At 38.1% G+C, this 17,297-nt stretch overlaps 1 protein-coding gene across 4 annotated transcripts in view; it reads right to left on the reverse strand.

Annotated features, from left to right (window-relative positions):
* The window catches only part of TET2 (tet methylcytosine dioxygenase 2), a 143,919-nt gene that overhangs the window by 96,313 nt on the left and 30,309 nt on the right, over nt 1-17,297 (reverse strand). For 2 of the 4 annotated variants that reach the window (XM_019962356.2, XM_070791123.1), the window contains exon 2: nt 3,139-3,317. In XM_019962356.2, coding sequence (XP_019817915.2) covers nt 3,139-3,152 — 14 coding nt within the window. In that variant the 5' untranslated portion in view covers nt 3,153-3,317. Of the gene's footprint in view, nt 1-3,030; nt 3,318-17,297 lie in introns of all 4 variants that reach the window. The other 2 variants (XM_070791124.1, XM_019962357.2) reach the window with 2 other exon arrangements.

Consider the following 17,297-nt stretch of genomic DNA (forward strand, 5'->3'; position numbering starts at 1 on the left):
TTAGATCCTCAGATTTTATTTATCTTGTAACTGAAGGTTTGTACCCTTTTACCAACTATCCAAATTCCTCCTCGCCTCCGAGATCCAGATCACCACCTTCCTTCATGAAGTCTTCTCTACCTGTTTTAGTCTAGATGTACTTTGCCATTCTCTGAACTTCCAAAGTTCTTATCTGTATCATTCACTTGGGTACCTGGGCAAACGTTTATTGGTAATGCATGAAGAAGCTGTACATGATGTTCTCATTCTCTTTGAATCACTCCGAAAAAAACGCTCTAGGGGCTTTGTGGTATTTCCCCTCTACTGGAAACACTCTGCCCCCATGTAACTTTATGGTATGAGCGTATTCCTTTTTCATGTTTTTTACTCAAGAAGTAATTTTATCCTGATGTCTTTTCTGACTACTCTGTCTTCAATTACTAACTCACTATGCCTCCAATTTCCTTTTTCTGACAAAATGCTCATGCTTAGTATTCCCTGATATTCTATATGGTATGCATTTGTATTTATGTCTGGCTCGGATGGGGGAGCCTGGTGGGCTGCCTTCTATGGGGTTGCACAGAGTTGGACACGACTGAAGTGACTTAGCAGCAGCAGCCCACTCTATAAACAAGGCAAGACTTTTGTCTGTTTTGCTCATTAATATGTCCCTTCCTAAAGAGTGCCTGGTATTTGATAGGTGGTCAAGAAACACTTTTTGAGTGAATTCATTACTAAAAAACTAAAAGCAACATTAGTAATAGTGATTAATAATAATAAAAAAAAATGTTACTATACAATTGGGAACTTACTATGTGCCAGGCCCTGAACATATTATCCATATAACATTACACAATTCTATTATTATTTAACTCTGACCTATTTTCCTCCTTGCCAAATAAAACAAGGCTTAAAGAGGTTAAATAACTTTCCCATGGAACACACAGCTAATCAACATTACTAAAAATAAGCCCCAGCTTATTTACTACTGAAAATAAGTCCTAGGCTGAGCTTACCAAACTGTAAAAAAACTAAATGCAAAATTAGATTCTTTTTGGATATGAAGGAAGGACTCCTTCAGGAGTGACCTGAAAAAAAAAAAAAAAATAACAGCTAATATTTTAATCTCCTGTCCTCTTTTCTTTCTTTTTTAAAAAAATATTTATTTGGCTGTACTGGGTCTAGCTGCAGCACGTGAGATCTGGTTCCCTGACCAGGGATGGAACCCAGGTCCTCTGCATCGAGAGCATGGAGTCTTAGCCACTGGACCACCAGGGAAAGCCCTGTCCTCTTTTCTTGTTAGTAATTTATCTTATGCTTTCCCCTAAACTTTCATTTTTCCTTACTTATCCACCCGTCACCTCCAAGAAGAGAAAATCCTCTGACTAATGTTATGACTTGAGATAAAAATTTTCTTAACGTATGTCTCAGTTCTCATGTTAAAGCCAAACACAGAAAGAATAGCCACAGTCCCCACAGTGAGGGGCAAAGCATTCACTCAGGGAGGAGGGGAAAAGCGAAGAAAGCTTTATTCATAATTACCTAAGATTTTCCAGTATGAGAGGGGAAAGAGGAAGTCTATTTTCAGTGACAATGATTACTCTAAAAACATTAGCATGCAAGGGGAAAATTTTCATTCTGAGAGTTACCACTGTGCTGAGTTCTCTTTCCCTTACATGGTGACTTAAAATTCCCAGGGCAGAGAGGTAATCTAGGCAGATGCACTTGCCCTGTGTCTTGAAAATGGCAATATCCAGGAATCATGGGAGTTTAACTGAGGACACGTTGGAAAGGATTTCTCAGCACCAGGTCAGTCTCTAAGAAGTATCAAGTGGCAGAGTGGATACTTATATCCTCAGGCATCTGTAGTGAGGGCAGAGATTAAGCTACACAGGCTTTTTAGAAGATTTACTATGCTGAATGCATAAACAAGACTCAGTGAAACTAAAGCAGAATTACCTGCTAAAGAATTATAGATGAAAAAAAAAAATCTCATTCCCCCTTTTCTCTAGCTAACCTGTACTTCCTCTCCTACAATGCATCTACAATTTAAACAAGCAAAGGTATATACAGTAGAATTCATTCTATTATTCATCTTAAGGGCTTCCCTGGTAGTTCAGCTGGTAAAGAAACTGCCTGCAATGCAGGAGACGCTGGCTTGTTTCCTAGGTTGGGAAGATCCCCTGGAGAACGAATAGGCTATCCCCTCCAGTATTCATGGGCTTCGCTGGTGGCTCAGATGGTAAAAAACATCTGCCCGCAGTGCAGGAGCCCTGGGTCTGATCCCTGGGATGGAAAGATACCCTGGAGGAGGGCATGGCAACCCACTCCAGTATTCTCGCCTGGAGAATCCCCATGGACAGAGGAGTCTGGCAAGCTACAGCCCATGGGGTGCCAAAGAGTCAGAAACGACCCAGCAACTAAGCACATTTATTTTGAATGTTTCTGGGAAAAAATAAATCAGCTCCCTCCTTCTGTATGTCTATATAAAAGATAGTGATCTGATTTAAAAAAAAAAAAAAAAAAAAACACCAATGAAAAAACCTTTAGGTTGGGATGCTCATTAACAAAATTAATTGATCTTTATTAAGATCAACTATAAGAACATAATGAAAAGGGTGTCTTTCTCTTTGTCCGTACCTCTATTTGCATTTTTCAGAAAAAATCAGACTCTTCTGACATCTGTCATTCTAAACTTTAGTTCTCAGCTAGGTCTAGGAAGCCAAACTGTCATGAAGCCCAGCTGCTCAGGCTCAAGAGATGCTCACTTCCAGACCAGTAAATAACCATAAAATAGCATTATTCTGGTCTTCAACAAGACTGAGACAAAGTAGCCAGAGGTGAGATAAGAATGGAGAAAAGAAACACTGTAACAAGTGGTTAAAGACAAGAACTTTCTCTGTGCTTACTGTATTTGAATGGTTCTCATTTTTCTTTTACTAAGATATCAGACATTAAGAATCTGATGAAAACCTTCCTTTTCTCCAGAAGAAAAACAAAAAAACCATATATACTTAAAAGTCAGCACACAACTTTAGGGGATTCACAGACCTTAACCTCTAAGCCATGCATTGTAAGCGTAGATAATAGAGGCATTTGAGAGAGTACGAAGCTGGAGACTGGACGAGAGGTGGACCATTCAAGTGAGAATAAACATACTTGCAAACTGGCATCACTGTCGCCGGCCTTACCAGCAGCTCTGTCCCTCACTGCACCTCCTGGGTCATGGCCTGCTGGCTGCCGCTGAGCCCATCTCCCGCTTCCATGTGAGGTAACTCAACCAGGAGCAAAGGCAAGTGGACAATCTTGAGAGGGTCTGCTGCTGAATGGTGGCCAGCCTGGAAAAGATGAAGAGTTTAAACATTTGTAAGAGCTAAAAGGAACTAGGCATGCGCATCTGGTATGAAAGCTATGAGGCAGAGTTTAGAGGTTTTAGATGCCTATAGTTAGGTATTTCCCCACTGTGCCGTTGGCTCTGAAAAATTTCGGGGTTTAAGGATCTTTCCCAAGGCCATCAAAGTCTCAATGGCACTATAATATATGTCTAATATTTGCGGAGCAGTTTGCACTACCAAAGCACCTCTGCCCATGTCAGTCTGTGATCATCACATCTTAACTGTGATTACCAATTAAGTTTGAGAACCACTGGCTTCTATTATTTCACTGGTTGAAGCCAATAGTTCTCAGTCTTGGTTATAATTATCACCTGGGTATAAAGCTGAGGCCTAACACTCAGAGGTTCTGATTTGTTGGCCTAAAAATGAAACCTTATTCCCCAAGTGTTTCTAAGGTGCAGCCAAAATAGAGAATCATAAAAGTCCCTGTACTTGTTGAGATGTAGCACTAGCTTAACTCACCTATAGCAGATGTTTATCCCAAATACACCACATCAAGGCCATGTTCTAAGTGCTGTGGAAAAGGTAAAGAACTATAACATGCAACCCAGTGCTCAGGGGCTTTAATGTAGCTCGATACATACTTTCAAAAGATCACATGATAAGATAAATACTTAAAAAATATAACCAAAGTAAGGCTTCACTGATCAAAGATGTAGTGAAAATCTTGGGTGCTATAAAAATGAGAGATATCCATGCACTGAAATGAGAGGAAAAGTTTAATGCATGAGAATAGGCTTCTGCTGAGTTTTAAGGCAGGATGAAATTCAGAGAGCGGAACAGGGAGAGAGCATTGTTTTCAAGAAAAGACACAGTTGCAAGAATATGCAAAGCAACTTTAGGGGGACTAAAAAAAGCCCATTCTGAAGGAAGGGTTTCTATAAAATAGCCTTAGGAGAATCTGGAGAGGAATTTTGAGCCAGAATACAGAGTATTGGTAAAATGGCAAAGGAGTTGGACCACTTTCCAGAATATCTGGAAACAGTATCTGAAATAGTACTGGAAGCTGTTGAAGGCTCACGTCCCAAGAGGTCTTAGTAAATTTACTAGGTTCTTAGTGATGCCAGATACCGTGCTAGAAGTAACTAGATATGTTAACTCATTTAACACAAACATCTGGAAAGGTAGTTACTCTTATCCCTATTTTACAGTCAGAAGGGAGGTCACTTACTTTTCTCCATTACATAGCCGGAAACACTAAGCTGAGACTGGGGCATGCTGTTTCTTCAGCAACACGGCATCATAAAAGTCAATGTAGTAAGACTGTCATGTCTCAATTAAAAATTAAGATATAGTTCATATATCATAGAAGTCATCATTTTTAAGCACATAATTCTACTTTTTGTCTCTAAGAATTTGACTATTCTACGTACTTCATATAAGCAGAATCACATTTGTCCTTTTGTGACTGGTTTATTTTACCTTGCATAATGTCTTGAAGATTCATTCATGGTGTAACATATCAAAATTTCCTTCCTTCTTAAGGCAGAAGAGTATTCCATTATATGCATATAACCACATTCTCTTTTTCTATTTATCTGTTGATAGACACAGATTGCTTCCACCTTTAGGGTACTGTGAATAATGCAGCTCTAAGCATGTTTGTTCATTGTTTCTAAGTTTTTGTATGGACATATGTTTTCAATTCTCTTGGGAGTAGAATTCCTAGGAGTGAAATTGCTAGGTCATAAGATAATTTTTTTTTTTTTTTTTTTTTATTTTTTGAATTTTATTTTATTTTTAAACTTTACATAATTGTATTAGTTTTGACAAATATCAAAATGAATCCACCACAGGTATACATGTGTTCCCCATCCTGAACCCTCAAGATAATTTTACATTTAACCTTTTGAGGAGCTGCCAAACTGTTTTTTACAAAGTCTTTGCCATTTTACATTCCCGTCAGCAATTATATGAGGGTTCCAATTCTTCCACACCCTCACAAACACTTGTTATTGTCTGTCTTTTTTGTTTGTTTGTTTAAAGCCATCCTAGTGAATGTGATGCAGGAGAAGATGCAGAGGCTTGGGGCTTCCCCAAGTGGCTCAGTGGTAAAGAATCCATGTGTCAGTGCAGGAGATGCAGGTCGATCCCTGGTCCACGAAGATGCCACATGCTATGGAGCAGCTAAGCCCATGCACCACAACTATTGAGCCTGTGTGCTAGAGCCTGGGAGTTGCAATTACTAAAGCCCACGCAGCCCAGAGTCTGTGCTCTGCAACAAGAGAAGCTGCTGCCATGAGAAGCCCATGCACTGCAACTAGAGAGCAGCTCCTGCTTGCTGCAGTCAGAGAAAAGTCCACACAGCTGGAGACCCAGCACAGCCAAAAATAGATAAATAAATAACATTGTTTTTTTAAAAAAGATACTGGCTTGTTGCCATAGTCCAGATGTAAAGTGATAAGTCTGAACAGAAGGGTGGCAGAGAAAATGAAATAAAATGATAAAGTAGGGAAATATTACTGATTGAGAAATGGGTGGATATTAGTAACACTGTAGATGTAGGAAGAAAGACTCAATTATAGCAATAAAGCTTTGGGTTTGGTTGCCTGGAAGAACCATGGTATTAATCGGAAAAAAAATTCTATAAAGGAATTTGAAATGACAAAATAAACTTCTGACATGACATATTTGAGGAATCCATGTATTCCAAATAATTATTACAAGACAAGTACAGTTCAGGAGGTTAGGGTTGGAGACAATGAAACATTTTGTCATTTTAGAAAAGGTCAAAGAAACAATGGTAAGAAGAGGGTCTTTGTCTGTATATCCTTAGATTCCTAAGGCTGGGTTTAGCAACTTATGGACCAAATATTGAGGAAGGAAGGAAACACTTGCCTTCCTGTTTTCTGTTTAAAATAGTAATGTAAAACCTAAATGGTTAATGCATTCTCAGAGTAAACTCAGAGTTTTATCAGAATGTAACTGGTGTAAGATTTTTATCTATACTGTAAGGCATTCGGGACAGCAATGTCCTTGGCCCAGAATGGTGTGAGCGGGCTGAGTGAGACTATTCTCTAAAGACCAGCCCAAGGTGGGGGGCCCTAGAGAAATGCATGTCACCATGAGCAGTTATCTGACTGGCTGGGAACCAAGCTGGCAAATCATCAAAGAGACCATGAAGTTCCAATTTTCTATGCCCCAAAAAGGTCCTTTATAGAAAGAGGCTGACCCAATACATAGAATGTACACCTGTAAGAGGCCACAAGGCTCCTGTCAGAACACAGTTCCTCACTGACCAATGGTCTTGGCTGTGTTCAGTCTTGGAATGTCTCCAACATGACATCATTCAGGAATCATTGCAGTGATGACTCATATACTTGGGTACAGGCTTTGAAAGAGAACCTTAATAATACTATTTAGGATGCTATGGTAAATACTCTTAAAGCAAATACAAAACAATATCAATCTGCTTATATATTGAGTTTTCCCTCTGACCTGATATACTGAGATTATAAAGAAAACAAAAATCATTTAGAAGGCCAAACAGGCATGAAGGATAACTGCAACCAGACAAAAATCAAGGTAACACTGCCCCCTCGCTCCCCCCACCACCTCCCACTGCAAACCAAGAGCACATTGAAATTTTCTCACTCCCATCCATATTTTCAACTGAATGAAATAAATCTCACAGTCAAAATCACTATCTTTCTAAGGATAATGTGGTTCTAAGACAGATTTTTCTTTTGTCTCCCTAGATTGAAGCTTATTCTGCTATTTTATCTTCATCAACTACTCACTGTTTCAAAAGGATAATATCCTTTTGCAATCTTTTCCAGAGTGTAGATGAAAAAAATAACAGTGGCAATAAAAATAGCTGAGATTTACTGATTGCATTCTTAGTCATTTAATCTTCAAAATACTGTCAGTCATGTCCGTTAGCACACACTTTGTAGGTGGCAGGCCTCCAACAGCTTATAGGAGATTCAGGGAAGAACAGAATTCTTTTTGGTGAAAGGTAAGTTACTCTGTACTTCAAATACGAGTTAGCAGACACTTTCCTTCAAAAGCGGAACCAAACTTTTCTTTACGATCAGGATGTACACATCAATGTACACTATGCATTGTATATAGAAATCTTTCTTTGCGGTCTCATATTCATTCTCCTTCCAATAGACAGAGATTTCACTGATCAAATCATGAGATAAATATTTCCACAGCAAACAGGGCACTATGCTCATGCTGCTGGATCTAGCCCTTCCTTCCCCCTTTGTGCTACTCAGCCACCTTTACTGTGTGTCTCTACAAAGTTTCCCAGCGATAGGTGTTTCCTTCCTGTTGTCATGCTGCCTGGGCTGCCTCCCTGCTGGACATGAGCCTTCTCCGGGTCTGAAAGGGGTCAGACTGGACGTCCACTGAACAGCAGGTTACTGACCTCAGCAGGATATCCCCAGGACTCAGGTCTCCCCACTCTTTCCTCTCCCTGCTCCCCCTCCCCCACCCCAACAAGCCTGGGCTCAGGCTCCCTCCCTCTCTCTCTTCAAGGAAATGATCCCCACTGCAAGGTGCCCAAAGGGAAGTGCTATTTCAGAATGTCAGCTCCTTGGCAGCAATGTTTGTTCCATTAAAGCTTTAAAAAAAAAATTCACTACAGCAGTTAAAGCTCTAAGAAGAAAACTAAAGGAAGTCCTCGTGTATATTTTCTCCTCACTCTTCCTAACACAAAGTAGTAACTCCAAGGAAAAATTCAGTAAGCATTTACAGAACAAATTCCACTAAGATAAAAGTATACATATATACACCAAACAAGACTGTTCCTAATGAACAGTCTTCATAGAACTAAAATTGCCAAATAAAGCTGAAACATTAGGCAGCAGTTATAAACTGTTTGACATAGTATTTCTATTGCACAAAAACATTAGGTACCGTGTCCTAATTTGTTACAGGTATAAATTCATTGGGCATTGGCATTGTGTATAGATTATCAACATATATACCTTTCAAAAACAAACAGGCAAACAGAAGTTATGAGGGAATAGATATTCGTAAACACCAAGATGAAAAACCCACATTAAAAAAAAAAATACTGAGTAAAAATCAAGCAGAACAAGCTTGATTGTTCTGTTCCAAACCAGGTTTAAGGTGTTATGATTCTATGACTTAAATACGGTCTAATTTGATACAGATGTAACAAATACATGTTTAAAAAAAGAGGTATTACACAATGAATAAGGTGTAAAACCATGACAAAATTATATTGATAGGAAATTAGAATAATTAGAATAATCAATATAATTTTATTTCACATGAGTTTGAGCAAACTCAGGGAGATGGTGAAGGATAGAGAAGCTTGGCATGCTGCAGCCCATGGGGTCACAAGAGTCAGAGAGTGAACAACAACCACCTTCACATACTAAATATTAAAACTTTGTAATGAATAATCCTCACATAACAGGTAACTGTAAACTGATCATCACAATGCTTACTCATTTCCCCTAAATTATTTTACAATGTATTGATATATTCTCTTCCTTCAGATTTGGTAATTTCATATTATAAAGTAATAAAGCAGATCTTTCAGAGTAATGAGACCATGGTTTTATTTACTCAGATTATTAAAAGAAATTATGCATTTTACAAAATTAGAAATGTTATTAACATGACATAAAGTACTTCTATCATAAGGTACTCTTAAAAACACCAAAACATATAAATGATAATTCTCTATCCACATGAGTTATAATAAAAACATTTAACAGCTAGCCTGTCAAAGCATGGATCATAGTGTTGGAGGAGGGTCCAAGAGACCACCTATTTTTAGCTACAGGACTGGGGGGAAGATCAGGGAGTCATGGAGGAGGCAAGGGGTCTTAGAGCAGTAAAATTCCTCACCACCTTGGAAATATTTCAGCAACCTTCAGCACAGCTACACTCATGTATACCTGCTACATATCAGCTCTAGCTATTTGAATGATTCTTAAATAAAGGATTTTTTAATACAGGCTTTAAGCAATTGCTAAAATCTTTGCAAATCACAATATTGCAAATCAACTATACTCCAATAAAATAATTTTTAAAGTCTTTGCAAATGTACTTCTTGTTACTGGGGAAAATGTAACTATTAACTTTGGCAGTAGCTAGAAAGAAACATCATGGGGGAAATCTGATAGAAGAAATGAAAAAGATAAAAGTTTTTTTTAATTTTTAAAAATTTTATGTAAAAATTATATGCTTTGTAAGATTGAAATTATTTAAAATTTAGAATATGAAGTTAAAATTTCAAGTAATGACCAGGATGACAGAATTTAAGTACATTTGCCCCCTAAATAAACAAAATGTTTAGTATGAACAGCTGTACCACACTTAAGATTGGAGAGTCATATAAGTAAATGAGAAATCCAAGTAGATATTTTAATAACAAAATTTTTATATGTTTTCATAAAATTACTATTTTCAAATTAAACTGGATTTCCATACATTTCGTGGAGATGGCAAATGTTGCTTAGAAGTTAATTTCTTAAGAATAAGCAGATCATAATGTTGAAGAAATGGCAGTTTAATTAAAAAATATTTGATGCCATATTCCAAAGATGTAGAAGGCAGTCTATATAGAACTGTACATTTAAAAAAATTTTTAAGTCATTTTTTATTTGCTAGGTCTTCTAGATGGAATATACAGTCTAAAGAGAGCAGAAATTTGTTGTTGTTGTTGACTGTTCTCTTGTTGAAAGGGATTAAAAGTTACCTAGCAACCCCTGTGTTGTAGAAACCAAAATTAAAAAGAGCCCGTTGTCAACTACCAGTTCTTCTAAATGGAAGAGTGCAAGCAGGTAAGAAGGCATTATTTTGCTACAGAACTCTGTCACACATTTTTAATCACAAGACAAAGTAAATATCATCAACAAACTCCCAAGAAAAAGAAACTCATCTAAAAGCATATTAATTGTGGCTAAATTGAAAGTTTATCAGCCATGACCACACAGACAGAGACATATAACACACACTCCAATAAAGAAGATAACAAAAGACTTGTCCAAAGAGTACACAGATCATAGCTTAGGGAGGGTGACTGAACAACGGAAACTTTCTGAGGGCTTTAAAATATTCTAGGTCAAAATACAAATGAGTATAATAATAATGATTTATAGTAGAGGCTTTATTTTAAACCTTATTTTAGAGAGGCAAACAAGAAATAAAAGTGGGACAGGAGGTAGCTGGGGAAAGCAACTTTAATGCAGAGGAATAAACAGGAGGAATTGAGTTATAAAGAATGATAAAAGGACAACATCAATAAAAATGTGAAATACTATTGGTGATGATGATACAGGGAAAGGTAAATGATGGAATATATTTAAATGTCAGAACTTACCTTTTTTTTTGGAATGTCATGATACCACAGCATAACATATAAGCTCTAAAACAAAAAGGTATCATGTAGCTCCCTTGTAAAACAAAGAAACTACATATTTTAAAACAAAAACCCCTCAATAATTATAAAACATGTGAATGTATTTTATACAATTAAAAGTATGAGAACAGGAATGTGAGAGTATGTTATTTCCCCTGATGTACTGATGACTGAGGTTCTGGAATATAGGAAGCATTTTTAGATACTGAAAGAACAAAATCACCATTTTAAAATCATCACTGAGCAAAACAGAGTTTGGAAAAAAAGGAGTCACTGACCCTGCCTTTCGAGAAGGATGTCTGAGAAAAGCCCTTTGCACCAAGTTGACTCTGGGTCACAGGCCATGGGAATCAATCCTGAATGTCCTGATTCTTCACTGAGTGGATGAGATGCTCAATGAAACTGGAGCATTAACTCCTTATATTTGGAGATGTGAAAGTGTCATTTCTAAGAAAGGTCAACCATCAGCTGACCAGAAAAGCATAACCACTGTAACCTTCAAGAATGAGTCAGTTAACAAAATGAAGGGAAAACAGACAAAACGAGCAACCAAGTATATGTATGTTATTTCAGCTCTGTAGCCATTACAAGGGGCTTCCCTGGGAGCTCAGGTGGTAAAGAATCCGCCTGCAGTACAGGAGACCCTGGTTCGATTCCTGGGTCAGGAAGATCCCCTGGTGAAGGGCATGGCAACCCACTCCAGTATTCTTGCCTGAAGAATCCCCATGGACAGAGGAGCCTGGCGGGCTACAGTCCATGGGTTCACAAAGAGTTGGACACAACTGAGCAAATAAGCACACAACAGCCATTAAAAGCCAGATACTGTGCATGCTGGAAAAACCTCTTTCCTTTTGAGAAAGATGAGCAATACTGAAGAACCTAATAGTGGGATAAACTTAACCAGGCCTCCCTAGGAATGCAGCTGCTTTACAGAATCTCACGGTAGACAGTCTTACAGTGGGAGACCAATCCTGTCTCCAGCTGTCATTAAAATGACTCAACACTCCAGGTTTATGCCAGGTCATCTCCAGAGCCATGAATGAAGTCATGTTTTATCAGAAAGCAGGTCAGAGGTAACATAAATCATCTAAGGGGAACAGCTGACTAAAAATAAGTTTCTATTACAAGCACTCATTTCCTAAATGAGGAGGATAGATATCCTTCATTTTCTGAGGAGTGATGAGGAGGGGGGAAATCCTCACATAAAACCAAACAGGACTCTCATCTTCAGTACTCGGAGAAAAGGCATGGAGTCTGTAGGTACATGAGTTTGGCTTGTAGCCTTTCATCTATCAAAGGCACTGAATGAAGCCAAGTAAATCTCACCCACTGGCCATCTTCTGATCAACTCATATCCCCTCCCTCACCTTTTGTATAAAGGACTGGTACTAACTGTTCATTGAAATTAGGTTGTGACTCAATTAAGAAGATTAGGTTATTTTCTCAACCTCAGACTGGAAACCAAGAGTCAAGACAGGACTTGAACTGAAACACTAAGGAAAACAAAAGATACTTTTACTGCCTAGCCCATTTTCTTTTAATAAATTTATGGTGTTTTTAGGTTGCATTACATTTTTAAAATTAAACATATTTTTAGAGCAGATTTTGGTTCACTGTAAAATATATCAGAAAGAATAATGAGTTGTAATATACTTTGCGCTACACACATGTGGTAAAGAACCTGCCTGCCAACGTAGGAAACATGACATGTGGGTTCGATCCCTGGGTTGGGAAGATCCCCTGGAGAAGGGAATGGCAACCCATTCCAGTATTCTTGCCTGGAGAATCCCATGGACAGAGGAGCCTGGTGGGCTACAGTCCATGGGGTCGCACAGAGTTGGACACAACTGAAGCAACTTACCACACATGCACATACATGTAATCAGATTGATTATATCCTTTGCAACTGAAGATGGAGAAAGTCCATACAGTCAGCAAAAAACAAGACCTGGAGCCAACTGTGGCACAGATCATGAGCTCCTTATTGCAAAATTCAGGCTCAAATTGAAGAAAGGAGGGAAAACCACTAGACCATTCAGGTATGAACTAAATCAAATCCCTTATGATTATACAGTGGAGGTGATGAACCGATTCAAGGGACTAGATCTGGTAGACAAGAGAGCCAAAAGAACTATGGATGGAGGTTCATAACACTACCAAAACTATCCCCAAGAAAAAGAAATGCAAGAAGGCAAGTGGTTGTCTGAAGAGGCCTTACAAATAGATGAGAAAAGAAGAGGTGCAAAAGGCAAGGAGAAAGGGAAAAATATACCCAACTGAATGTGGAGTTCCAGAGAACAGCAAGAGGACACAAGAACGCTTTCCTAAGTGAACAATGGAAAGAAGTAGAGGAAAACAATACATTGAGGGAGATTTCTTCAAAAAAACTGGAGATACAAAGGGAATATGTCATGCAAAGATGGGCACAAAAATGGACAAAAATGGCGAAGACCTAACAGAAGCAGAAGATAGTAAGAAGAGGTGGTAAGAATACACAGAAGAACTGTACAAAATATGTCTTAATGATCCAGATAACCACAATGGTATGGTCACTCACTAGAGACAGATATCCTGGAGTATAATGTCAGGTGGGCCTTAGAAAGCGTTACTACAAATAAAGCTAGTGGAGGTGATGGAATTCCAGCTGAGCTATTTCAAATCCTAAAAGATGATGCTGTGAAAGTGCTGCATACAACATGCCAGCAAATCTGGAAAACTCAGCAATGGCCACAGGGCAGGAAAGGTCAGTTTTCATTCCAATCCCAAAGAAAGGCAATGTCAAAGAATGTTTAAATTACCACACAATTGCACTCATTTCACATTCTAGCAAAATTATGCTTAAAATTCTTTAAGCTAGGCTTCAGCAGTACGTGAACTGAGAACTTCAAGATGTAAAAGCTGGATTTAGAGAGGCAGAGGAACCAGAGATCAAATTGCCAATATCCACTGGATCACAGAAAAAGCAAAAGAGTTCCAGAAAAACATCTACTTCTGCTTTATTGACTATGCCAAAGCCTTTGACTGTGTAGATCACAATAAATTGTGGAAAATTCTTTAAGAGATGGGAATACCAGATCACCTTACCTGCTTCCTGAGATATCTGGTGCAGGTCAAGAAGCAATAGAACTGGACATGGAACAACAGACTGGTTCAAAATTGGAAAGGAGTACGTAAAGGCTGTATATTGCCACCATGCTTATTTAACTTATATTCAGAGTACATCATGCGAAATGCTGGGCTGGATGAAGCTCAAGCTAGAATCAAGATTGCTGGGAGAAATAACAATAACCTCAGATATGCAGATGACACCACCCTTATGGCAGAAAGCAAAGAGGAACTAAAGAGCCTTTTGATGAAAATAAAAGAGGAGAGTGAAAAAGTTGGCTTAAAAGTCAACATTTTAAAAACTAACATTATGGCATCTGGTCCCATCACTTCATGGCAAACAGATGGGAAAAAGTGGAAATGGTAACTTTATTTTCCTGGGTTCCAAAATCACTGTGGACAGTGACTGCAGCCATGAAATTAAAAGACACTTGCCCCCTGGAAGAAAAGCTATGGCCAATCTAGACAGTATATTAAAAAGCAGAGACATCACTTTGCCTACAAAGGTCTGTATAGTCAAAGCTATGGTTTTTTCCAATAGTCATGTATGGATGTGAGAGTTGAACCATAAAGAAGGCTGAGTGCCAAAGAATTCGATGCTTTTGAACTGTGATGTTGGAGAAGACTCTTGATAGTCCCTTAGACAGCAAGGAGATCAAACCAGTCAACCCTAAAGGAAATCAACCCTGAATATTCATTGGAAGGACTGATGCTGAAGCTGAAGCTTCAATACATTGGTCACCTCATGCAAAGAGCCAACTAACTGGAAAAGATCCTGATGCTGGGAAGACTGAGGGCTGGATGAAAAGGGGTTGACAGAGGACAATATGGTTGGATAGCATCACTGACTCAATGGACACGGGTTTGTGCAAACTCAGGGAAACAGTGACAGACACAGAAGCCTAGTGTGTTGCCACACACATGTAAAACCTCTCCCACTATAAGGCTTCCTTTTGGAGTGGTGCATTTGTTACCGTTGATGAACTTACACTGACTCATCATTATCACCAAGTTGACCCTAGGTGTTACTCTTGCTGTTTTACCTTCTATGAATTTTGACAGATGTTTAATTAAACCAACAGATGATTGGTTTAATTACCTTTGTAATATATTACAGAACAGTTTCACCCCCCCCCCCAAAAAAAACCCTCTGTATTTTGCCTATTCATCCTTCTTACCCCTAATTCCTGGAAAAACTAATTTTTATAGTATCTGCATAGTTTCACCTTTTCCAGAAAGTCATACAATCAGAATCAAAGGGTATGGACTTTTACAGAATAGACTATTTTTCTTGGTAATATGCATTTAAGATTTCTCTGTCTTTTCATTGCTTGATACCTAATTTTTTTGGTGTTAAATAATATTCTATTGTCTGCATGCCACGGTATATTTATCCATTTACCTACTGAAGGGCATCTTGGTTGCTACCAAGTTTTGGCAATTAGGAAGAAAGCGACTATAAACACTCTATGTGGATTTTTGTGTAGACTTAAGTTTCCAACTCCTTTGAGTAAATTCCCAGGAGTGCAATCACCAGCTTATATGGTAAGAGTATATTTAGTGTTATTAGTAACTGCGAAACTTTCTTCCAAAAGTGGCCCTACCATTTTGCATTCTACCATCAATGAGTGAAGAATTTCTGTTGTTCCATAACCTCACCGGCACTTGGCATTTTTAGCATTCTAGCTTTTGGCCATTCTATTAGGTGCGCTGAGTAACCTCATTCATTAATTTGTAATTCCCTAATTACATGATGATGAACACCTTTTCATAAACTTATTTACCATCTGTATATCTTCTTTGATAATATATCTGTTCAGGTTTTTAGCCCAATTTTTAAATAGGTTGTTGATTTTTTAATTGTTTTCAGTTTCAAGAGTTCTCTATATTTTCCTCTCTATATAGTTTTCTCTGTATATAGTTCTTTGTATATGACTGTCCTTTATCAAATGTGGTCTTTGTAAATATTTTCTCCGAGTCTATGGCTTGTATTCTCATTCTTTCGACATACACTTTAGTAGAACAGAAGTTTAAATTTTTTTTTTTTTTGGCAGTGCTGCTCGGCTTGTGGGATCTTAGTTCCCTTAGCAGGGATCAAACCCTGGCCCTTGGCAGTGAAAGCTCAAAGTCCTAACCACTGATGGCCAGAGAATTTCCAGTTTTTCATTTTAATGAAAGTGAAGATGAACTCACTCAGTCGTGTCTGCCTCTTTGCAACCCTATGGATGGTAGCCTACCAGGCTTCTCCATCCATGGGATTTTCCAGGCAAGAGTACAGGAGTGGGTTGCTATTTCCTTCTCCAGGGGATCTTCCCAACCCAGGGATCAAACCCAGGTCTACCACATTGCAGGCAGACGCTTTATACCCATTTTAATGAAGTCCAGCTTAAAAACTATTCCTTTCAAGAATCATGTCTTTGGTGGTGTATCACCAAGAGGTTATCAACTCACACCAGTCAGAATGGCTATGATACAAAAGTCTACAAAAGAAAAAAAAAGAGTCTACAAATAATAATGCTGGTGTGAGTATGGGAATACTTTTACATTCTTGGTGGAAATGTAAATTGGCACCACCAATAGGAAAAACAGTATGGACTTCCCTTAAAAACTAAAAATAGAGGTACCATATGATCCAGCAACACCACTCCTGGGCACATATCCTGAAAAGACAAAAATTCTAATTCAAAAAGATATATGCATGCCAATGTTCATAGCAGCACTATTTACAACAGCCAAGCCTTAGAAACTACCCAAGTGCCCATCAAGAGATGATTGGTTTAAGAAGATACAGTATGAGTATGTGTATATGTGTGTGTGTATATATATAAGTAAATGTGCACACGTGCGCACACACACACACACACACACACACAGTGGACTCTTACTCTGCCATAAAAAAGAATGAAACATTGCCATTTGAAGCAACATGTATACAAAACAGAAACCGACTCACAGATGTAGAAAACAAACTTATAGTTACTAAAGGGGAAAGAGAGAGGGATAAATTAGCAGTATGGGAGTAACACACACAAGGTTGACTTCAAAGAAGGAGTTAGAAATTATTTTCGCTGCTTCTGTTCTCTGAAATTAATATACTTTCTTCGTTAAATGTTTGGTAGAATTCACCAATGAACCCATAAGAAAGACCAGGTGTTTTGCTTTGGAAAGTTTTAAATTACTGATTCAATTTATTTAACAAAAATAGGCCTATTTTGATTATTTAATCCTTCTTGTGTGAATTTTGGCAGGTTGTGTCTTTCAAGGAATTAGCTCTTTTCATCTAGGTTACCACATTTGTGGGCATACAGTTTTCACATTACTGTCTTCTTTTCTTTTTAATGTCCATGACATCTGTAGTACTGTCTCCTTTACTGATTTCCAGCTTTAAATTTCATTGATTTTACCTCTGATTTTTATTTTCTTCTGCTTACTTTGGATTGAATTTGCTCTCAATTTTCTAGTTTCCTACG

The sequence above is a fragment of the Bos indicus genome, chromosome 6 (genome assembly GCF_029378745.1).
Source record: "Bos indicus isolate NIAB-ARS_2022 breed Sahiwal x Tharparkar chromosome 6, NIAB-ARS_B.indTharparkar_mat_pri_1.0, whole genome shotgun sequence".
In the NCBI taxonomy this organism is placed as follows: domain Eukaryota; kingdom Metazoa; phylum Chordata; class Mammalia; order Artiodactyla; family Bovidae; genus Bos; species Bos indicus.